General features: G+C 34.0%; 1 protein-coding gene across 1 annotated transcript in view; it reads right to left on the reverse strand.

Annotated features, from left to right (window-relative positions):
- Positions 1 to 26,010, reverse strand: part of castor1 (cytosolic arginine sensor for mTORC1 subunit 1) — a 49,246-nt gene that overhangs the window by 12,532 nt on the left and 10,704 nt on the right. Inside the window, exons 2-7 of the mRNA NM_001020815.4 lie at positions 23,623 to 23,693; positions 16,191 to 16,384; positions 7,591 to 7,726; positions 5,810 to 5,933; positions 3,512 to 3,622; positions 2,408 to 2,490 (exon numbers count right to left, since the gene is read on the reverse strand). Of these exons, the coding sequence (NP_001018651.2) occupies positions 2,408 to 2,490; positions 3,512 to 3,622; positions 5,810 to 5,933; positions 7,591 to 7,726; positions 16,191 to 16,384; positions 23,623 to 23,693 (719 nt within the window). The remainder of the gene's footprint in view (positions 1 to 2,407; positions 2,491 to 3,511; positions 3,623 to 5,809; positions 5,934 to 7,590; positions 7,727 to 16,190; positions 16,385 to 23,622; positions 23,694 to 26,010) is intronic.

Below are 26,010 nucleotides of genomic sequence, written 5' to 3' on the forward strand. Positions count from 1 at the left end.
GGGACTCCTAATCCTTTGTCATTCAAGCCCATTTGACAAAAAAATAAATTTAATCAAAGCCTGCCCTGAGATTCATAGAAGGTACTATGTCAATATTACAAAACTCATTCATAGTCACAGGTCTGTAATGTTGTATAATAAACTCCATGTCTTTTAATAAAAGGGTTTCATTCTGATTCAAAAGTTTTAATGCTGTTCACCTTTTAAAGTTTAACACGATAAAAATGCTAGGTTTCACACAATTTCTTTCATGTTGCCACAACACAAATCAATTAGGTTAGCATTAATTATTAATACAATTATATAATAAAACTATTAACAAATTTAAGCGAATTAAACATAACTAAATTAAGCTGTCCCCAAAAAGCCTTAACAGTTGTGTTGTTTCAACTAATTTTAAATACGTAGTTTGAACAAGCGGCAAGTATCTTTTTTTGAGTGATTAAAGCTTGTATTAATGTTAATAAATATTATATTATGACTTTAAAATGACATTTTGATGCTGCACTATGATTCTTAAAGGAACACTCCACATTTTGTAAAAATATGCTCATTTTACAACTCCCCTAAACAGCTGAGTTTGACCATTTTTTAATCCATTCAGTCGATCTCTGGGTCTGGCAGAAAGCACTTTTAGCTTAGCTTAGCATAAACCATTAAATTGGATTAGACCATTAGCATCTCGCTTAAAATTCAATAATGTTACAATTTATAGCTTTAGTCTTCTGTAGTTATGCATGTATACCACATTTAGTTTTTCTTCTTCAGAAAAGATAAAAATGTCGCATTAAATATAATAATCATTTTTGCTTTATAACAATAACAATAATAATAATAATAATAATAATAATAATAGAAATAGTAATAATTTCGCAATAAACTAAATGTTTTTTTTTTCATTTTTATGACCCCACTAACTTATCTTTTCATCAATTTAGAAACCCTAATTTTGTAAACCATGGCGTAAGATTTCAACGAATTAAATAAACAAGATGTATTTTAATTTCAACTATTAGAAAATAAATACAAAATCTGTACTACAAATAGAATTGTAAAACCTAGAATACAATATTTGAATTACTGTTACTGTGCGTTCACACCAAAGGCAGTGAGAGCATCAAAGTTCACTTTGACCGCCTTAGCCAGACAACATTGTCTGCCTTTTGCTTAGCAGACGAGAGCTTCAAAATTCGGTACACTGATTTCATTTTTTAAGTGGCCGTTGCAGCAACTCAGTTACATTCCTGTGTTTCCCGCATAAAAACATGCTTTTTAGCATGAAAATGTTGATCAAATGAATTTAACAATGGAAGATCAAGTTGTTGCATCTGGAGTGTCTTTGCACCACTTATTCAATGCGTGTCCATGTCTGAAACATTCTAAATACTGTTTTGTACAGTCGTTACAGTTAGCATGAGATTTCTGCATTTTTATAGAAAAAAACAAACAAACACATTAATGCACATCAGGAATTGCCAGTAATTCCTTTTAATGCGTCTCTGTAAGACAATATCGTATATAGTTGGAAATCCAGCGACCCATATAATCAAACCCGTTAGAACAACTGTGGTCAGAACCAAAGTTCACAGGACTGTTTTGTCTCGACTCTTCTCAAGCAGCTCATTACCATAAAGTTGACTTGATCTCAACTCTCCTCGACACCCACACCAACGAACGCACCATGCCACTGCTCGATGTTTATCAACGCCAGCTCCCATTAAAAATGAATATTTGCTTTGACGATCTCGCCATTTTTGGTGTGAACACACAGTTAGCATACTAATAATGAAATTAGAATATTTAATTAAGCAGTTCACAAATATTCAACCGTTTGCCTAAAAATGCTAATTTAATAATACCATTATTTACTCATTCTTCAGAGCATCTTCTTTTTGTGAAAGAACAAAGAAACACACACAGGTTTGGAACAAGTGAAGAATGTCAATGGCTGCTTTTTTCCCTCCCAACATACTTCAGAATACACTGAAAAACTTATTCAAAGATGATTCCTTGGATTTACATTTTTATATTTATATTTTATATATTTATATTTTATATTTATATTTTTTATAAGGTAAGTGATTGTAAACTATTTATTTGGGCTGATTTTAAACAAACGAATTAAGCTGAACATCAATTTAATTTGTTTAAATTCAACCCATATAAATTGTTTGCAACAACTTTGAATTTTTTTTTTTAATGCTTCTTGTTTTGTGTTTGACAAAAGCAGACAAAATCATGAAAATGTACAACCACCAGAGTGAGTGTAAAGTAAACGACAATTTCATTTTTGGGTAAGCTATCCCTTTAAGTGAAACTATTTTTAAATGATGACATATGTTGCCTTTGAATGTAGAACAGAAATAAATGAATAAATAAATAAAAAGAAAAAAACAATGTATCTCACCGAATCCAAGAGGCTGCCCTCCTATTCTCACCATTCTCCAGAGCTCACCAGAGGAGCTGGTGAACAGAAGATCAGCTGGGAATCTGACACACAGACACACACAATTAGGCATGGGACAAAAACCATTTTTAAGGTATACCGTGGATAAGAAAAGTCAAGTTTTTAAAACCGCCAAAAAAATTTTTTAATAACTTTTCTAAGGTATGTGTAAGATTTTTTATCTACATTTTTTAGGACAACATCTCCAGCAGAAAAGATATCCAAAGATGCCATTTTAAAGTGTAAAGAAAGCTGTGTTTTTGAAACAAATAAGAACAGCAGAAGTCAATGATTCATTTTCATTATTCAGCCTGACATGTTTACTGCCCCAAAGTATTTTAAGTGTTTCTCAAAAAAAAAATATATATATATATTGTGTTCAAAAGGGGAAAAAGTTTATAATTTTAACCCAGACATTTAAAAAGAATATGTTTTAGAGCAGTATTCACAATACCGTCAAACCGTGAAACCATTATATTTTTATCCAAGGTTATCATACTGTCAGAATCTTCAACCGAGCCATGCCTACACACAATTATATATTTCTCAGACTGAATAGTGAAACATATAATGCTTTGATAATCTGTTGGTGGCTCTGTGAGGATCATACTGTTTTTTGTCCATTCATTTGTTTGATTTTGTGTGTGTGTGTGTGTGTGTGTGTGTACGTGTGTGCGTTTTAACTACTTATCAGCAGCATTGGCTATATTCTTGGCAACAGTGTTAATAAATGTTTAATAAATATTTTACACAACAGAAGATTTTCTTTAACATCCACTATAGAAAAAATTACAAAAGTACAAATGACAACAAAACTAATAAAAGCCAATACAAGAACTTTCAATTTAGTCAGTCATGCATATTCTAAAATTGCTCCAGAAGACACTTTTTCAAATACAAGTATTAAATCTTAATATATCCATACACATATAATAATGTTTTTTAGTCAAATTATTTTTTATGACCAATTGGTTTCTCTTGTCCAGTCAAGAAATATGAGTGGGCGGGTCTTTGAGTGGTAAATCTTGTTTTTACAACCTGGCTGTGTCTATGTGAAGGTCTTACTGTCTCTGTGCGTCTGTGTCCATCACTAAAGACACATATCCGTCAATCAGAGAGAAAGAGAAGAACTTGATGCACTCCATGTCTTGGTCAACACTGGCGCCCTCTTTAGGACTGCAGAAGAAAAACAGAAAGAAAAAAGACAGATGAAAACAGATTGCACGTACCATGATCTAAACCAGAGATGCCCAAAGTAGGGCCTGTGGGCCAAAGTTGGCCTATTGTAACCTTTTATTTGGCCCACCATGCCATCCCAAGAGAGTGAGAAGGATGTAAAGGATTTGGGTGAATGCCTTTAAAAGAGATCATCATTTTTAATTTGACGAAACCTTTTTTTGTTTGTTTTATTGTTTGATGAATGTATCCGCTTGTTAAGTGATGACGTGTTGGTGACGTATGTATACTGTTTCCGGGTCCAAGCCGCCATTCATCTGAGTGGAGAAATCATTCGTTTATGATCACGTTTTATTCCTATCACACATTAAAAGTTAATTTTATATAAAATCATAGTGTACACAACAATCTCTGGGCTTGCTGCATCACAAATACCAAAAATTTAACAATATATAAAAAAAATTATTACTTTCTGGCCATTGGATATTAGGCATGGACATATATACTGTAATCGTGATTTTCGAAAGCATTAAATCACTTTGTAAACATTTATTATTACCATTTCATGAGTCTCCCCATTCAGTTGAATAAAGCGCTTGGACCCGGAAGCCGCTTCGCGTGACGTCACACTTAACAAGCGGATTGTAAACGTTTCACTTAAATGTTGTAAATAAGTCAGATTTTAAAAAATGTAAATAACGTCACTCGATGGATTATGCAGACGACATCAGTAAGCAAATCAAGCGTAACTCCATTCTGTTATAAATGTAATAGTTTTTACTGTAATAAGTTTATTAAAAATTTAATGCAATAAAAATATGCTGCATTAGTTAATATAAAGCAATGTTTTCTAGCTATTTTTAAATATTATTAAATAAATAAGGAAATTACCTATGGCAACTGCTGAATGTTTACCTTCAGCCCACTGGCCTTAATCAAGTTTGGTTTTTGGCCCTTCATAAGAAAAGTTTGGGCACCCCTGATCAACACACACACACACATTAACTGACTTTGTGGTTTCTTTGAATATGTCTGCATTTATCATTTAAAATAAAAAGTTTTTCATATATTTGTATACCTTTTTAATTTCGGTGTTTCATCTTAGGTCATAGAAAGTAGGTACTCTTTTGTGACCATTTAACCCTCTGGGGTCGAAGACCGCGTATGTGCGTTTTGACCTGTGGTGGCGTCAAACTGCTGAAATGAACTTAAATAACACTTTCAGTTTTGATCGTACAGATAAGATCAATACATCAATTGAATCTGTTATGTGTCTACTTTTTGTTGTGTACACTCACAACAACAACAAACGTCTTTGCTTTTGCAAAATAAGGAAAACAAACAGTGTACGCATTCTGTCTTTTCTCTCTCCGTGATCTGCTTTTAGAAACGCGTCGGTAAAATGCACTAAAACTCCACAAATACAAAACACAAAGAGATGAGAAATGTGCACAAATGTTCTCTGTGTGTTTCGTGGCCTTGTTTCAGTGACTTCAAAATTTTAGTTTTTCACTAACCACGCATAAACGTTTCTTTCTCAAAAACACAAACACATACAAACATGCTGCTTCGGTATTATTGTAGCCCAACTTGTGCTGTTTACAGTGTTATCACACTTTAGCCATTTATATGTTTTTAAGATACTGAAAACAACACAGATGTCAGTGCATGTCAAAACTTCTCCAGAGCCCCAAAACACCCTCAGACCCCAGAGGGTTAAATGAATTCAATAAAATTAAATTTTACACAACAAAAGCAATCAAATGCAGACTACCTCTGTAAGTAGTCAAAAGAGGACAGGATCAAAACATTTTCAGACGCCTTTTCCTTTATTATTCCTTATTCTCTCTCCATTGAAGAAGATATTTTGAAGAAGTTTGGTCCTGTTACTAGAGACTTCTATAGTGTTTGTTTTTCCTACTATACAAGTTAAGAGTTTTCAGCTTTCTTCAAAATATCTTCTTTTGCAATCAAATGCTGAAAAAACTCAAAGTTTTGGGTGAACTACTGTATCACAAAATTTTAAAAGCAGAAAAGTTGTGCAATCACTTTCAATGTATGAAAGTGATTTAATTCAAAAAACCTCTTGCTGGCAGTAAATGACAGCGCTGACTTGCTTTTGTTGCTGCCAAACAATACTCAAAGCAGTGAAAAGATCACCAATGCACGGATCAGCACTTTTCATACCTGTTCGAGTAAAACAGAACGTCTATGAGGGTGGTTGCGATTGCTGGCAGAGTGTCCGGATCCAAACTCATTACGCAAAAATGATTCTCCGGGATCAACACTGGATGAACAGTTGCATGTGGAACTGAATGAACACAAAGACAAACTAGATTTAATATTCACGTTGGAATACTAGCATTTGTTAAGTGTACAAGCTGTTATTAAACCAAGCTGGGGGCAATGAATAGGTGCTTTAGTGCCATGTAGTTACAGGAATTAATAGGAACCATCAGGGCTGGACTGGGACAGAGCGGGCCACTACATTCAATCAAAATGGTCCCTATCTGTACACGCCCTTGAATATGTTTACCAACTCCCATTCTAGAAAAGCACAAAAGCCATATATAGGAAATAGTGAAAGTTGACAAATTAAATGCTTAAAAAATTTTATTTATTATTATAATAAAATTATAATCCACACTGGAAGTCCGTCTTGTGTGCGCCTGTGTGTTTTGAGGGAGCCTACATTAAATAATGAACATAACAAAAACTGCCTGCTGATGCACACAGTTAATGTTGATTACCAAAATAAAGATAAATAATAAAAGCAGTGTCAGACAGAGACCCTTAAAACATATTTAACTCAACAATAAAACATCAAACATAGTTTAAAGACGGTAGTCAATCAAATAAACTTCTTTAAAAAAATGCAACAAATATTTGTTTGGGCCCGAACTACATAACTAAATGTAAACAATAGTACTAGTTTTGCTTAAGTTGCACACTAGTTTTATCATATGTAAATATCATTATAACCATTTTGTATAAATGTTATTGTAACTATAAACCTACATCATGCTTACGATCAAAAACAAAATGTCATGATATCTCATCATCATGCGAATGTCAATAAAGAAAAGAACCAATGGGCTGCAGATTATGTCACATGGGCCGGTCTGTTTGGAATAAGAAACATCTTACTTTTAGATCGTCACAGCATCGCCAATCAATTAGGCAGAAATAAACGTCAGTCTGCTAAGTGTTTTATGGGCCTATGAGATCATAACAAGATGATCAGCCCGGCCCAAAAAGTACGTCGGCTCAGCGGGAAACTGCCCGGTATGCCAGATGGCCAGTTCGCCTCTGGGAACCATCCACCAGTTCTCAAAAAACTTCACCTATTTATCCCTGGCCAACAGCGAATGCTACATTTTTGGGTTCGCTCACTCAAAAATGAAAATGATGTTATTAATTAATCATTAATTACTGCATTCATTCATCTTGAGATTGAAACAACAGATACAGTAAATCTGAGTGCTCTCATGCTCTGTAGACAGAGACGGTTCAGAGGCTTTTTTTTTTTTTTTTTTTTGAGTTAGCTTTTGCAAAACTTATCCAAGCCTGAACAAAAATGCCTTGGCAAAATTTCATGACTTTTCCAGGTTTTTCAGGGCCGTATGAACACTGAATATATATTTTATCCATTTCTCACTGTGGTGAGGGGGCGTGGCCGAGAGCCGTGGGAACGGAGTGAGGCCACCGCGTAAGTGGATACACCTGCGGTGCGCACCTGCCTCGAATCCCACGGAAGGAGCTCTGGACCATAAAAGGAGGAATGATGGCAGAGGAAGCCGAGAGAGGACCGGGCCCGGGCATATTGTTTTACTTTTGCTTTCAGTTTGACGGCAGTCTCCGTAAGGATTTGCCATCCGTTTGTTTTGGTTTAGACGGCAGTCTCCTGCGTCGGTTCTCCGCCTCCTTCTTCCCGGCGGCAAAAGGGCCGTAAACTTCATTACACTCACCCTCTCTGCCGTTCCTCTGCAGACCATTGCAGGAGTCCTGACTGTGAACAGGCACTGATTCTCCTCCCTCCTCTCGGAAAATATTAAACTCTTCCACCAGAGTCTCCACCACCACAGACAGGTCTTTCTCTCGCACCTACAACACAGACATTTCAGTGTGTTAATAAAATACCATTATCATGCTCACACTTTAGTTTAAGATACATTCACATTAACAAACCATTAACTAAGATTTTTAGCTCAGAAACACTCTGATTTGCTGCATATCAATAGTTAGTAAGGTTGAAGTTGTGTTTAGTTATTGGATATGATTAAGGATGTAGAAACAGATCAGTATAAGTACTAATAAACAGCCAATATCTTATTAATAGATACATAATAAGTGAGGGTATTAGTGACAATCTGTACTTAATCTAAAAATGGTGGTAACACTTTAGTTTAAAGGTGCAGTAGGTGATTGTCTTCAGAAACATTATTTGTTGTGCTGGTTTGAAAGTCTCTTCACATTTCAATTGTAATGATTAAAGTTAATGATCTAAAAGTATTTATAAGGGTTTCTGCAGATATCATAATGTCAAATTTAAAACTTTTAAAGACCTTTTCAAGACCATTAAGTATAACATTTATGATCTATATCACAACATCAAAAACACGCACACACATAAAGAGAAATGCAAAAATCACAAAACTAGTGGTAAAATAAATGTATTCAAATTGAACAGTACTAAAGACAGGTTAGATGCATCATTGAACTACAGGAAAATACAAACAAACATCTTAAGGCTGATTTATACTTTCACCAGGCACCACATCACGCAACTTCACTGACTGCGCTTAAAAGGACGAGGCTCTTTAAAACGACAGAGCCGGTCAAAAGAAAACCATGGTAAAGTCAGACAGATAAACAGAGAAGTAAGAAGTTTCCGGAACTATACTTCACATCATTAATATTGTTCAAGATTCTTAAATTAATTTTTTTTCATTATTTTTTATTCATTATTACATTTATTATTTCTTTATTTATTATAATTTTTAAAATCAAAATTTGATTTTAAATTTGAATTTTATTTGATCACTTGCTTTTGTTCATATCTTGGACAGTTTTACCTGTTAAAGTTAAATATTATTGACTACAGAACTTGAGTTGCTCTACAAGTATAAATTTTTATTATGGAAAGAATAAAAGCAACAAAAAAAAGTACACTTTCTAAAAAATACTGATGTTTTATTTTATTTTATTTTGTCCACTCAAGTCACACATTACTGTCTGGTTAGTTTCTGTTGTATACTTATAAGCTAAAAAGGCAATAATGATCCAACATTCCAGACCATTATCACCAATAAAGCCTAGTAAAACAAGGCATCAGTATATTGTAAACCGAAAAATTCTAATATTCTATTCCAGTTATCAAAGAAATAATTCGTTTTTTTAATTATAGTTTTGTAACTATTACTTTTTTTAAATCAAAACTTTAATATATACACCAGTGTAAAACCTATAAATGGTTTAAAAACATATTCTATAATTGTGTACCTGGGTCTAAACTTTTGCCATGACCTCTTTTGGCTTTAAAAAACTCATCCCTTAGGTTTTTCTTAACTTTAACAAAAACTTACTTCCTTTCCCACAGCGGTTGCAGTTTTGTCTGTACAGTCGTACCCATTTGAGACATTTTCATCTCAAATCAAATGCGGCGCCACGTGAACTAGGCTCTATTCTCTATTCTGTGTGCGCCGCCAGCCGCACATCACATCACACATGACATCACATTCGACACACGCACTGAGTTCAATAACGGAAAGCTGATTGGCTATTGCATGTTGGTCTCATTTGTAGTTATACCACAAATTACATTTGGACTAGAGAAATAAAGAACTACAACACCACAAAAACTAAGCAACAACAACAAAAAAGAATTTAAATGATCACTATGCTATTGTGCCAACAAAATTTAAGACTTTTTAAAGGCCTAAAAATTTTGATTTTTAAATTTTAGACTTACTTTAAGGCCCAGCAGAAACCCTGATAAATAAATAAATAAATATATATATATATATATATATATATATATATATATATATATATATATATATATATATATATATATATATATATATATATATATATATATATATATATTTATTTATTTATTTATCTATTTATTTATTTATTTATTTACTTAGTGATTGTCACTGGTTAAGGCATAATACTTAAATTAAAGAATAAAAAATTAAATATTAAATTAAATATTTTAAATTAAATATTGTTGGGCCGACAAATTCCCATAATTCCGATAAGTAGCCCAAACTTGTCTGTTTTAGAGTCAGAATTACTGGCCTCCCTGAATATTTTTTGCTAAATACATTACTAAACATAATAGTTTTAATAAGTCATTTCTAATAACTGATTTATTTTATCTTTGCCATGATGACAGTAAATAATAATTTTACTAGATATTTTTCAAGACACTTCTATACAGCTTAAAGTGCAAATTAAAGGCTTAACATTGTAAAACAGTGGTTCTGTAGACAATGGGGGAAAATGCTTAAGGGGCTGATATTGACCTTAAATGGTTTTACAAAAATTAAAAACTGCTTTTATTCTAGCTGAAATAAAACAAATAAAACTTTCTCCAGAAGAAAAAAATATTAAGGAAATAGTGTGAAAATTCCTTGCTCTGTTAAACATCATTTGGGAAATATCAGAAAAAAAAGAAGAAGAAATTCACAGGATGGCCAATAATTTTGACTTCAACTGTATATTTTCTTTAAAAGAAAACAGGTTGGAAAACAAGTATCTAAGGAAAATGCATTTTAGATTTTTATACAAATAACGTATTACAATTTTCATTATTAATAAACCATTAAATTAGATTTTTAGCTCAATACACAAGTAACTGTTTGTCTAGTTGCTTATTATTAATTAGTAAGGTAGTAGTTGGGTTTAGGCATTGAGTAGGATTAAGGATATAGAAAAAGATCAGTATAATTATTGTAATAGTACAAATAAACAGCCAATATCTTGACATATAAATAGGCAGGTAATAGGCTAGCAGTTAGTAGTAACAATTTGTAATTAAACTATAAAGTGTAACCATTATTCTTAGACAGCACCACCTGATGAGTTTGTTTTGTATTGCTAATACTTGTTCAAAGAAACCCAGCAAAAATTTAATCTAACTTTGTTGTTGTAGCACCACCTGTGGGTGATTTTTGCGCTTGTGTGTGTTTTTGTTGAGTTTTTTAATATTCCAAAAATATTAGTTGATTATTCTATATTAGTAAACAAATAACTAATCTGTGAAAAACTAATATCTTTTAAGAAATTGAAAGTTGAAAAACGAGTGTTTTGCTTATTATATCAGCTTAAATGCTTTAGAAAACATCACTCACAAAGAACAATCAAGTTTCATTATACATCTACCAACCCTTTAAAAGACACAAAGGATTGTCAAATGGTAAACCATTTACAGCAGCTTGTGTGTTTGATGTGCAAGCATGTTCATGCTGACGTCTGTCTAATACTTAATTCATTAACACAATGTTCTGTGTCTCTGGGTCAAGCGAAGTATCTACCAGGTTTTTTGTATAATCACAGCACAGAGCTTTCCTTTTACTTTAGCACAAGTTATCTAATTTTCAAGTGAAAACTAAAATCAATTAAAGTTAAAATTTAGCTGTAATGTTTTTTCTAAAAAGGTTGATTTTTCCTACAAAAAAAGCTGTAGTATGATGAACATCTTAAGACTGACTATATGTTTGCTGAAATAATTGTTTTATGCAAAAACAGCATTATGTTTCACTTCTTTTGGAAAGTCTACAGTAAAATCAATGTATTTCAAGGAACATGGCTTTACAGTAAGATTTAATGTCTGAATATTAGCAAACTACACGGATTTAACACGATTTATTTTAACATGATAGCATTTTAGTCAATCAATTTTAACATTTACAAACACAAATGTTAGAATCACACTAGGTTAGCATATATAGGAATAGTTCTCCCAAAAATGAAAATGTATGCACCTGTTAATTTAAAATCTTTATGGGTTTCTTTCTTCTGCAAAGTCAAAACAAAATACCAGTTTAATTAATTTATTGGTAACACTTTACAATAAGGGTGCATTAGTTAACATTAGTTAATGCATTAGTTAACATGAACTAACAATGAATAACGCATTTATTAAGCATTAACTAACCTTTGTTAATGTTAACTAAACATTTATTTATGTGTTAGCTAATGCATTAGTAAACATGATCTAACAGTAAATAAGGACTTTCTTCAGCATTACTTAATCTTTGTTAATGTTTATTTACACATTATCTAATGCATCTCTTTACATGAACAGCTTAATTAGTTCATGTTTACTCACTCATACACTAAAGCATTTGTTAATGGATTAGATCACTTGATCTTATAATGAACAACACATTTATAAAGCAATACTGAATCCTTGTTCATGAAAACTTACAATGTTAGTTAACGCGTTAGTTAACATGAACAACATGTTAGCATAATTGGTAAAGCTTTTAATAAGTGCATAGTTCCTGATCAATGCCAGGGACAAAGGAGGACTCTTTTGGAGTGTATTACATCAGAACCTCAGCTTTAACTGTTATTCATGTTTGCTAACACTTTACTAACATGATTTATCATTAACAAAGCATTTATTAATAGAATTATGATCCTTATTGTAAAGTGTACACTATTCCAACATTACCTAATGCTTAAGTAACGTTAATTAACACTTTACTAACATGACTTATCATTAACAAAGCATTTATTAATAGAATTGTGATCCTTATTGTAAAGTGTACACTATTTCAACATTACCTAATGCTTAAGTAGCGTTAATTAACACTTTACTAACCTGATTTATCATTAACAAAGCATTTATTAATAGAATTATGATCCTTATTGTAAAGTGTACACTATTTCAACATTACCTAATGCTTAACTAGCGTTAATTAACACATTACAGGGTTCAACGCTAAGGATTTTTCATACGGGTCCGATCGGGCCATTGGTTGAGATTTTTACTTGCCCAGCCAAAATTTTCACTGGCCCCACCAAAAAAAAACCTAAAAAGTTAATAGCTATTTCTTAGCCACATATTTTAAATAATGGCAAAATTATGCCTGTGAATCTAGAATTTAAACATTTTAAATATGTTAATAAATGTAATGAACAAAATTCAAGATTTTATGCAAATGAAATAGCGGTATGAAAAATGTGCTGGTATTTTAATGCAATTCTGAATAATTTTTATAAAAATGGCTTGCCAAACTGACAACTGTTTTTTTTTGTTTTTTTTCAGTTTCTTAATTTTGTTCCCATGTAATTGTCTGCTTCTAAGACTTTAGAAACAGACCTTTTCTTTTAGCCTCATTGTTTAATTTTGCCGCCATGTTGCTATCTGTACTGGTTGTTACAAGGTTCCAAAAAAAAAAAAAAAAAAACGTGCTGGCCGATAGGGGCCAGTAACAATCCTGTCTACTGTCCCGAGTGTCTTTCACGCTGGCCCCGGGCCACCGGGCAGTCCTTATTGTTGAGCCCTGCATTACTAACATGATTTATCATTAACAAAGCATTTATTAATAGAATTTTGATCCTTATTGTAAAGTGTACACTATTTCAACATTAACTAATGCTTAACTAGCGTTAATTAACACTTTACTAACATGACTTAAGCTAATGAGCTGAGCTAATGTAAACTGAACCTAAACACTGAAAACTTAACTTCACTGTTTTAGTTCAATCTATAATAATCTTCTGCGTGAAGCTGCTTTGACACAATCTACATTGTAAAAGCGATACACAAATAAAGATGAATTGAATTGAACTTCCATAGAACGAAAAACAAATACTAAGGAAGCCGACTGGTGCAGGTTTTTAGCTTTCTTCAAAAACAAAAGTTTCAGAAAAGAAAAACACAAAGGTTTGCTACCACTTAAGAATGAGAAGTTACAATAGTTAAAAAAAAATATATAGTGGTTAAAAACAAATTATTAATTAATTCTCTGTAATCATTTTCTTACTCTTTCTTACTTGTTCCAAAGTTAACATCGACTCAAAAGGCATTATGAGAGAAAAAAAAAATCTAGTTATTTTTTATCTAGCTATACAAATGGTTATAGCTTACAAATGTGTATAGTTAGGGATGGGTATCGTTAAGGTTTTAACAGTATTACTACTTTTATCCATACCACTTATCGGTTCGGTACTTTAATGGTTCTCTCATCGGTACTTTTTGTAGTGTTTTTTAATGAAAAAATAATAATTAAACAGAATTAATTTATTTTATTATTATGTTTTTAATATAAAATAAAACAAAACCAATAATTGTAAAACAAATAAATATTTTTTTCATGTAAAAGAATGTACAATGGTTTGAAGGAAAATGACTCCGTTATTAACCATACTTCTGGAGAAAAATAAGCATGCTTGACTTTTCTGGCAGAAGTCGGGATCTTTCTTGGATGTTTATGATTTTTTGACATTCAGATAAAGGAGTTAAAAGTGTTTTGGGAGTCAACTGTGTTTTTATACAATTTTTGAGCATCTTTCAATATAAAAATAAGCAGTTTTAAATAAGCATTAATAGGATATTTATAGACTATTTGTAAATACAGCTGATGTAAAAGCATTTTTAATGTTTAAGATTTATTTAGGCTACTGCAGAAAAAATACTGTTTTCCTTGTAACCGAATGTGTGCGTTTATTTAACTATTAATATTAAACTGATTTAAGCGATTGACTGCTGGCTTAACAATGTGAATAATGTCATGTTACCGTGAGTAGCTTGGCAGTCAAAACGTTGCATTGCAGTTAATGCACTTTAGAGAGATACTTTCACTTATCCAGATTGCTTGCATTTCCGCCTATACAAAAAAACAACATGTTGCGTTTGTTGCAACCGGCATTGTCGCTGTCCACTCTGGAAATACAACTCATTTGGTTTACTCTGCAAGCTTACAAGCTGTGTGTGCGTGCGAGTCTGTGTCATGAGCTATTTTTGTGCGTTTAGCGAGAGCCTCTGCTGATTGCGCGCGCACAGCCGAGAACTGTGAAGGCTTTTATATTAACGCTCTCGCCGGAAACACAAGCATTTTTCATTTGAGATTGCCAACTGTGCAGATAAATATCATATAGCCCAAATGAAAAAAAGGTTGGTCAGTTAGATTATGCTACAGTAAATAATGTTTATTCAGCAATAATTCTGCAGTACCTACAGCAGAACCGTTAACGTCAGAGTTTATCAATACTTCGGTCCTTCATAATGTAGCACCGATAGCGATAAAGTACAGAGTTTCGATATAGTAGTAAACATGACATTGTTGCTCTCGGGTGAACTACCCTATTTCATTCATAGATAAAAATAGAAATAAATAAAAAATCTGTAATACAACGATTAAAGATGCTGAACAAATAATAATATCTAAAGTCGAAAAGAAATCAAACTTTACTTTTGTAGAGCACATTATTAGTTTTAAGGGGAAAAATTCTGGTCATTTTTAATCAAGATGTGACCATTTGCTTCTGTTCTGGAATAGCAGTCCTTCTTTAATTATGTCAGTTTAATAGACTGAGTGAAATAATGCTTAGCCACGCCCCAACAACCATTAGTTTGCTGAGAGTGAAAGAATCATCATTCATTTATAAGTGATATCACCCCATGGGCTCAGGACTACTTTGACAAACCTGTCAAGTACTACAATACATAGTTACATCCACAAATGCCAGTGAAAACTGTACTGTGCCAAAAGGAAGCCCTATGTTAACGGTGTCCAAAAGCGCCATTGACTTCTTCAAAAAAATTAATTAATTAAAAAAAAAAAAGGAAAGAACGCAAAGGTTTACTACCACTTGAGAATGAGAAAACAGTTACAATAGTTGAAAACATTGTTGAAAATGTATTCACTATCGCTTTAAAACTGTTATTTATCATGAGTAGGGCCAGACGGAATCTGCTGACATTTTTTGCCATTTCTGCTGAGAATTTTGGTTAAAATCTGTGGATTTCTGCGGAATTATTTTGGGAGTATCCAGCGAGTATCATAACTAAAACCTTAATATATGAAATAAAAAGTAATAAATTACTGAATAAAAACTGCATAAATTCAGATTTACACATTCACTCAAGTAAATAAACAGATTTAATGATGTTCTAAAAATTGGCAGAAATCTGCGGAATTCTGCAGAAAATCAGGAGAAAATCTGCGGAATTCTGCGCGCGCAGATTCCGTGTGGGCCTAATCATGAGCAAACTATTCTCAATTCTCTGTAATCATTTGCTTACTCTTCACTTGTTCCAAAGTAACATTGAGTTTCTTTTTTTTTTTTGTTAAACACAAAAGAAGCTATTTAAAGAATGTTGAAAACCTGTAACCATTGACTACTTTAGTATTTTATCTGTCATACTATGATGGCTACTGATTTCTAGCATTCTTCAAAATATCTTTTGTGTTCAACAGAATAAGAAAGCTCAATGTTTTGGAATCACTTCAGGGTAAAAAAAAAAAAGTATATTTTCATTACTGTGTGAACTATCCCCTTAAAATGTTACATATCTGAGCATCAGTTTATCTCTTTCTCTCACCAGAATGAAGTCAGTCTGATAGGTGGAGAGCATAAAGACAGACACGTGCTGCTCTGCCAGAGGAGCGATGACGGACTTGGCAATTTTAGTGACGCCCACAGCCTGCGAGCTGCTGGAAGCATTGCCATTCGAGACCACATTGAGCGGGAGCCACGTGGAGCCCTCCACCTGTAAGTGCTCAGACGGGTGCAGCTCTGGAGGAAGAGGAAGACATGAAGAAGGTGGTCAATCACATATACCAATGTAAACTATATATCTTTTATAACCCCAACATTCATTCATTTTCTTTTCGGCTTAGTCTTTTTATTAATCTGGGGTCGCCACAGCGGAATGAACCGCCAATTTATCCAGCATGTTGTTACGCAGCGGAAACAACCCCAACATATTTATATGAAAAAAATATTTTAAAAAAACGTGCTACAGATTTGATGTCTCAAATCACTTGAGGAAAGAAACTTTACCAAGTAATAAATCATAGAGATTCTCACAGGGTTTGAATATTACGTTTAGGAGCTTCTGATAAAAAAATGTCTCTTTTTATAAATCTAAGCACAGCACATGTGCACTTAGGACATGTATGAATCCATTTTTTTATTTTAAGAATGTGAAAAACCGTCAGCTTGTCCAGTGAATGGTTTAAAGAGATTGTTCTTATTCTACTATGACATAGGAGGAAACAGATCTACAACTGAGCAAACTATTGAAAACACCAAAACCCCCTGAGGTGAACAAGGAGTGGGATGCGGTAACATTTTTATATGTAGATAATAATAATCTTTTACATTTGAATCCTTTCATTTTTCCTATTTTAAGAGGTTTGTGTGCTGCTGCACATCCCTATGCATGTAATAAGCATGCGAATATGCATTTTAGACCCACCCACATTTTAAACACAGTTTAAATAGACTAACGAAACTGCACCATTGACTTCAGACCAGCTATTAGTTGGCCAATGGTCAAAGAATGGCTTAAAAACAGCCATCGACTTCCCTTCTGTGGATGTTAGTGGCTGCCTATTCCCCAAAATTCTTCAGAATATCTTATTTTGTGTTCCAGAAATTCCAAAATGTTAATAACCACTGGAATTTGGGAAAACAATGCTGAATTTTTAAGTTTTTTGGGGTGAACTATCCCTTTAAGCAATATTTGAATGAACAATTATCATAAAAAAGCACACACACACACACACACACAAAAAAAAAAAAAAAAAAAAAAAAAAAAACACCCACAGACCTGCGGCTTCTAATGATACATTGCGGTCTATGCATGATATCAAGATGTAGATATTGATATTTCCTATGTACAATTTTATCACTTTTTTTTTTTTACAACCTTCACAAAAGTCTAGAACCTTTTATGTGTTGACATATGAGCAGATGCAAACTCCTACATGAGATGGCACTGTTTGTCCAGAGAAGGAGGATGCATATGTCATATTGATCATTAAAAAGGTATTGGTAAAGGTAACAGGATGCTGAAACTGATTACAGAGGCTGTGGATCAAAGGTAACAACATTGTACATAATGTTACACAGCCTGATCAATTCACTTTATAAGACCTCAATGTATTTTGTAAAGCAGAGAGTATTATATTGTTTGGCCTGTACACATTTGATCACTCTCAAAAGGCATTATGTGAGAAAAATCACACATTTTTTTTTATCTAGTTATATTTTTTTACGGAAGAAAAACAAATGTAGTAGTATATGTGTTGTAGTAAAATAACAACATTTTTGTTTTGGGGTGAACTATCCGTTTACATTGATAAATATATATCTATATCTAAAAAATAGAAATAAAAATAAATGATTAAAAATGCTGAAAATGCAGATTTGCCATCACATGAACAAATTAATCGTTTCTAAAGTCTGCAAGAAATCCAACTTTACTTTGCTAGAGCACATTATTAGTCTTAAAGGGAACTGTTTCGGTCATTTTAAATCAAGATGTGACCATTTGCTTCTGTTCTGGAATAGCAATCCTTCTTTAATGATGTCAGTTTAATAGACTGAGTGAAATAAGGCTTAGCCACGCCCCAACAACCATTAGTTTGCTGAGAGTAAAAGAATCGTCATTCATTTATAAGTGATATCACCCCATGCGCTCAGGACTACTTTGACAAACCTTTGTCAAGTACCACAATGCGTGGTAGTTACATCCACAAATGCCAATTTAAACTGTACTGTCCCATCCCCTACTATCCAACCATGTACTGTTGCCCACCCTAAGACTTGTTTGCAGGAAGAAGGGGACAAATTACCCAAAATTAATTAAGGAATGGCAACATTACAAAGTGGTAAATGCCAAACTGTTCTAATTTTTTAGCTCAACAAAAGCTGTACTTTTTTAGTCAGCTGTGGAAGTTCAATCTCCCAAAGGAGAACAGTTCTGAAACAGTTCTACACCTCTATCATTGAATCAGTCATCTGCAGATCAATAACTGTCTGGTGTAGCTCAGCTACCCAATCAGACCCCCGAAGACTACGTCGAATAGTTCGGACTACTGAGCAAATCATTGCTACAACCCGGCCTACTCTCCAGGAACTGTACTTAATTAGAGAGAGAAGAAGGTCTACCAAAATCACTCTGGACAGCTCACACCCAGCACACTGCCTCATTGAACGGTTACCTTCTGGTCGACGCTACAGAGACAGACGACACCGAAACAGTTTCTTCCCTCAGGCAATCCATCTCGTGAACACTTGATGATAGTAATTGTGGAACCAACATCACTACTTTCTATACACTTTTTATAGACATATACACTTTATTTAACAACACACTTTACCTGCAAATTTGCACATAACAGCTGCAAATATAACGTTGTATATAGTAATATAACTGTACATACACTTGTCAATTTGTATATTTACATTCACTACATATATTTATCATTGTTTTTTGTCCTGTTTCTGTAATTCTGTTGCACTGTAGAAGCGCTATCACAAAAACAAAGTCATCGTATGTGTGAACATGCCTGGCAATAAAGCTATTTCTGATTCCGATTCAGTTTTTTTCAAATGTCAAATATGTTGCACGAAACAAAATTCCAATACGAGCTTATTTTGAAAATAAATAAATAATAATAAAAATCATGAGGAACACATTAAATAATGTTTGTTGCATTGTCTTCAATGAAATACAAGTCAAAGTAAATTTGGAAAATCACTACTTTCTTTTTTTATTTGAGTTTTCCATATGGTCCCAACTTTTTAGATTTGGGGTAGCATAATGTACTATACAAATGTACAACAGAATTGTATGTGTATATAATTTCATACTAATACTACTTCGTAACATTGAAAATACAGTAATATCAGCAATCAAATCAATGCAGCCATGGTGATACTGGGGTGCTTTTGTGTCCGATTAGGCCAAATTTTTATTAGCCTTTTATTTCTATTAGGCTTTCAGCTGGAAAATTACATGTCGGCTTGCTGAATATAACAAAAAGACTATAGAAGAAACATCCATACTTTCAATTAAACAACAACCCAACATATGTCACCCTGGATTAAAGAACCAGCCTCATGGTATATTTTTGGCAAAACACACTGAAGGTCAAAAATTACAGATTGCTTTTCCTCTATACCAAAATCATTAGAACATGTGATTGGCCGAGGACAGAATAGAAGTCAAGACAACGAACCCAAGGTTTCTGCAACATTCGTCCTTCCATGGCGGGCGCCACACCAAAATTTATCCTGCCACTGCTACATTTCAGCTTCTCATTTGAAACATTCAGTCATTTTTTGTTTAATCTCTTTTAAGCTTAAAATCAACAGGTCATGACATAAACGCCCCAGCAACCATCTAGTACCCTGTCAAAACAAGTTGTAAACAACAACAGTCTAATAAAATTAGCTCTGCACTTTAAACCACAGAGCCCAACAGGAAGACATCTTTCAAAAGCTGACTCTGTTAACCAATACAGACAGTATAATTATTCACAGAAACACAGCAGGAAGCTGCAAATGTCTGTGTGGGTGTTCCTGTGGCATTCACAGGAGTTCACAAGTTAGCATAGTCATTTTGTAACATATAGGAGGCTTGCAATTGTAAGCAAGTCAAAAACTAGCACTGGAAACTGAACGTCAGCTTACACAATTTGGACATGAACTGTAAACAATGCAGGGTGACATGGTGGCCCAGCGGTTAGCACTGTCGCCTCACAGCAAGAAGGTCACCGTTTCGAGTGCCAGCTGGGCCAGTTGGCATTTCTGTGTGGAGTTCGCATATTCTCCTCATGTTGGCATGGGTTTCCTCCAGGTGCTCCGGTTTTCCTCACAGTCCAAAGACATGTGCTATAGGTGAATTGGATAAACTGAATTGGCTGTATTGTATGTCAATGAGCATGTAAAAATGTTTCCCAGTACTGGGTTGCAGCTGGAAGAGCATCCACTGTGTAAAACATGCTGGATAAGTTGGCAGTTCATCCCGTTGTGGCGACCCCTGATGAATAAAAGGACTAAGCCGGAGGAAAATGAATGAATGACTGTAAACAATGCTGGGTTCCACACAATCAATTTGTGTTGAAACAACATGAATGAATCGTTTTTACAAATTTAAGTTGATTGAACAGAAAACAATTGAGTTGACCCCTAAAAAATTGAATTGTGTTGTTTCAGCTCATATTAGGCAAATAATTTAGACAAACAGCAAACATCATTTTTTGAGTGTGTGTGTGTATGTATGTATGTGTGTGTGTGTGTGTGTGTGTGTGTGTGTGTATGTATGTATATGTATATATATATATATATGTGTATATATATATATATGTGTATATATACATATATATCTCAAAGTGCAATAGAAAACATATTGCTCTTATATCAGAACACCTGCAAATGTGCACTGCATCCAGAACTCTGCTCCTACATGATGGTGCATGAGGATTATGAGACAAGCAAAAGGTCATTGCTATGAATTTGCAGGGGAAACATCTGCTTGGGTCAGAGGTGGAGGACAGAGCTCTTCAATAACAGCCAGCTATAAACTCAGTGTACAATTATACACACACACACCTGTTCTCTGATCAATGAGAAAGAGTCAATGGAGATTGTTTGGCTTTCCGCACTTAAACGATTTTGTGGATTGGTCTTTTCAGGGCTCAGCGACAACAGGCGGGCTTTTATGTCTGATTAGGCCAGATTTTTATTAGCCTTTTATTTTTATTATGCTTTTAGCCGGAAAAGTGCATCAAACAAAAAGCAAATAAGAAGCATTTTAAAGGGGTGGAGCTTGTCAGATACTAGAGCATGTGATTGGTTATGATTTGATGAGAAACTGAATCAGGTAATCACATTAGGTGATGTGAAGAAAACTGTTGATTAATTTAGGCGAAAGTGACAAACTACTTTCTACCATTACAACTACAAAACTACCCTACATGTTGATATCTGTTTGTGAATGTGAATTTTGTCATGGGACATTTGGAGTGCACTCGCTGATAGATCTTAAAAACAAACAATACAAATACTAACATCCAAAAACAAAACTTTTTTAATTTCATGGGACCTTCAAGGCACTTTTCACCAAGTGGTGGAGGGAAGTTTGGTACGGCTTAATTTGGGGGCCTTTTCACTGCATGTGAACCAAGTAGCTTTTTAGTACCACCTTGGGAGAGAATCCATGTAAACCTTACCATGGTCACATTTCCGGGTTTCTCAGAAGTCAAAGTCGTCATAGTTGGGTAAACTTAGAGTGATTGCGAATGGAAGAGAATAACAATTTCTTTTTTTATTACAATCATATTTGTTGAAATAATTACAGTAAAACTCCACGATGGTGGTATCAATACTTTTAGAAAAAGGATAGTAAAAAAAAAAATAGCGTGAGACTGATAACGGCAGGCAGATAAGAGAAAAAGGTTTTCAGCTTTCTTCAAAATATCTTCTTTTGTTTTCAACAGAAGAAGGAAACTCCAGTGTGAGATCATTACGATAATTTTTAGGCTGAACTATCTCTTTAAGAAGGGATAGCTAGCCAGCAGCTAGCTCTCTGCAACTCTCACATGGTCGCTCACTGAAGCTAAGCAGGGCTGCGCCTGGTTAGTACCTGGATGGGAGACCACATGGGAAAGCTAGGTTGCTGTTGGAAGTGGTGTTAATGAGGCCAGCAGGGGGCTCTTAAGCTGCGGTCTGTGTGGGTCCTAACGTCCAAGTATTTGATGGGGAGTTTATACTGCTCAGTGAGCGCCGTCTTTCAGGTAAAAAAAAAATCTCTGGAGTAGGGGTTTAACCCCAGCATACTGGCCTCTGTCCATCATGGCCACCTAACCACCCCATATCATAATTTACTTCATCACTCTGTCTCCTCTGGCGCAATAGGGCTGCTGTCGCGTCATCCAGGTGGATGCTGCACAATGGTGGTGGATGAGGAGATTCCCCCCAATGTGTAAAGCGCTTAGAGTGTCCAGAAAAACGCTATAAAAATGTAAGAAATTATCATTCTTATTCTTATTTCATTTATTCATTTTCTTTTCAGCTTAGTCCCTTTTTTAAATAGGGGTCCCCACAGCAGGACGAACCACCGACGTATCCAGCATATGTTTTACGCAGTGGACTCAGATACAACTCAAACACTATGGCCATTTTAGTTAATTCAATTTACCTTTAGCACATGTCTTTGGACTGCGGGGGAAACTGGAGCACCCGGAGGAAACCCATGCCAACACAGGGAGAACATGCAAACTCCACACAGAAATGCCAACTGACCCAGCCGGGGCTCGAACCAGCAACCTTCTTGCTTAGAGGTGATAATGCTACACACTGTGCTACCGTGACGCCCTATTATTGTTATTAATATTATTAACCTCCTAGGGCTTCAGTTGCCACATACAGTATGTGAACAGCACATCTTAGCTCTTAAGTGGCGATTTAAAATACTTTAAATGTTTTATATTTTGTTACAGACATACAGTGTCATCCTGCAACTGTTTTGCAGCATGTGAAATGTCCAAAACACTATTTTAACCGTTCAAAACGAGAAAAAAATGTTTGTTTTTAATCTCTGATAGTCAAAACATGTTAAAAAATGTATGTTACATATGCATTAAAAAAACAGTCAGGAAAAAGTGTTTTATGTAAATTTGGAGCTTGAGCCCCATATGTGGACATGATTTTTCTCAAAAAGTACATCTTATTAAAAGATGATACTTTGGTTTTACTCTAATTTGGTTTCAATACCCCCAAATAGTAAAGAGAAATAAAAAAATGCATGTAAAAACGCCTTGGGCCATAGGAGGTTAAGTGAACATTCCCCAGAATTAATCAATACAACACATTAAAAATTGAATTCTCAGTGCATTTCCCTGGCTGTATGTTGTCATCTATTGAACATAAGAGCCTTAGAGGAGCAATTTGTGTGTGTGTGTGTGTGTGTGTGTGTGTGTGTGTGAGAGAGAGTGTGTGTGTGTGTGTTTGTGTTTTACCTTTAAATCCCTCCTCGTCGAGGACAACAGTGTAATTTTCAGGAGTCTCTGTGAGACTGAAAAATTTGCATCTGTGAGAGAAAGCACAGGAGAGAGAAAAAATGAATAAAGTGAGGGAGAAAGAAACAAAACCAAACAGACAGATCAGACGTTGCATAATGAACACAAACAATGGCAGATTGTTGTGAAGAGTGTTCCAGCGGGGAGGCGTGGGATAAAGAGAGAAAAACCACATCAAACCCCTTTGCCTTGCGCCAAAAAGTGAAAGCCGTTTTTTTTTTCTTGTGCTTGAACTTGAAGTCAACATCTGAAATCCATTCATACAGTTCTGCATTCAGCTTTAAGGTGAAGTGGTTTGTTGTGGTTGATAAATTGGAGTTAAAACGAGAATTTAAGATATAGTGTGTGAATTGGTTTCTTAATGACAGGGTTTGACCCAAATTCTTTAGGGGCTGATCCAGGAACCCAGAACAACATGCTCCACTTCATTCAGCCTGATCTATTGTCTAAGAGCCACAGGACTGAGAATCAGAGGCAAACAGGAATCATGGGAAAGAGACTGCTGAGATTTGTGCGAATGAATAGCAGGATGAGTGTTGACTGAAACCAAAGATGAAGTCCAGTAATATAGGAGTTTATTAAGTCCTCTATCTGAATTTTGCACGTCACTAGAACCACATGATTGCAAGCAACAGGAACAAGTACATAGAAATGTCCTGCTGGCCTGTTATTTGAGTGGACTTTGCTTTATTGGTGAGAATGTGTTGTTCATGCATAAAAAAGCATTCTTGATTGATTGATTGATGTACATGAGAGGACTATTCCCAGAGAGGAATATTAAGCAATATTTATTTATATTTTTGGCTGTATTTCTCTATTGGCAGCGGAACATTTGGTGCATCTATAAAAGAAAAAAATCATCTGCCACAATTGAGAGAATAGATTTCATGTGTGATGTATTTGGAAATCTTGTATATGTAGTATAGATGTGGATTTTATCATTGCATTGAATCTAAAACATGCAGGTCATTTTTATTATCATAATATGCTGTTAATGGTTGTTTTTGTGTGGTAGTGAAAATACGTTGTTTTTGTGTTTCTTTAAAATTGTAAATTAAATGCAAATGAGCTGCAACTCTCCACATATTTTCCCGTAGAAGGCAGAGCCATTACAGCCTGTCTTAGATATTTTCTGGATATATTTGAGTGTTAATGTATCCGTATATATTAGGCCTGTCATAAGTCATTTTTGTTGTGCGATATAGTGTCATAGAAATTATTGCGATAAGTGATATTATTGTCATTTTGAGACATTTTAAGAATTGATTGTACAACAGGATTTACATGGGCATTAACACATTCAAGGCACAAAAAAACATGTAAAAGGCTTTTTTGGCTTTAATGCTATTCATAAATTATAACTGCAGATTTGCAGTTTAATTTGACACCTTTTCAAAACGGGTAGTAGTTTTTTTTTCAAAAAATTGTGAAAAATTCACCTTTTCTTGACGTGTCAATAAAAAAAAGTTCCCTAAACTCCCCGACACCTCCAATGGAGATTAGATGAGACAACAGAAACTGTGTAATCTGCTCACATTTTAAAGACTTTTTATATGTAAACATGATGGATGTGATTATGTCTATGTACAAGCCTTTTATATATATATATATATATATATATATATATATATATATATATATATATATATATATATATATATATATAATAAATAAATAAATAAATAAATAAATAAATAAATAAATAAATAAAATATATATATATATATATATATATATAAATATATATATATAAAAATAATATATAGAAATGATATATAATATATAATAATATATAGTACTGATATTGCAGAATATCGCACGCCTATCAGCCAATCAGATCTGAGAACCAGACAGAACTGTTGTATAAAAAAATATGCCATAGCACGCCTCCCACCAGTGCCGATATACAGCCATATCGCACTGCCACTCGTGTGATATTGCTCATATATATATATATATAACCAGTTCTGTCTGGTTCTCAGATCTGATTGGCTATATATATATATATAAATAAATAAATAATCAGTATAGGTTACATTTAAAATATACATTTATATTATTTCATAGAATAATCACGTTTTGGACAATTTTCATATTACACTGCTAGGTTTCCGCTACATTCATTCTTTCATGCCAGGCACCACACCAAAATGCACCCCTCTGAGGCTAGATTTCAGCTTCTCATTCAAAACATTCAGGTATTGTTGTTGTCGTTTTTAAAAGAGTCATAATTGCACCAATATGTATTAAAAGGTGAGCGAATTATAACAGTTGACAGGTGTGTGATGCGTAAGGCCAGCAAACATGGCGTAACTTTCAGTTAGAATG

Source organism: Danio rerio, chromosome 5 (genome assembly GCF_052040795.2).
Source record: "Danio rerio strain M-AB ecotype USA chromosome 5, GRCz13ab, whole genome shotgun sequence".
Taxonomy (NCBI): domain Eukaryota; kingdom Metazoa; phylum Chordata; class Actinopteri; order Cypriniformes; family Danionidae; genus Danio; species Danio rerio.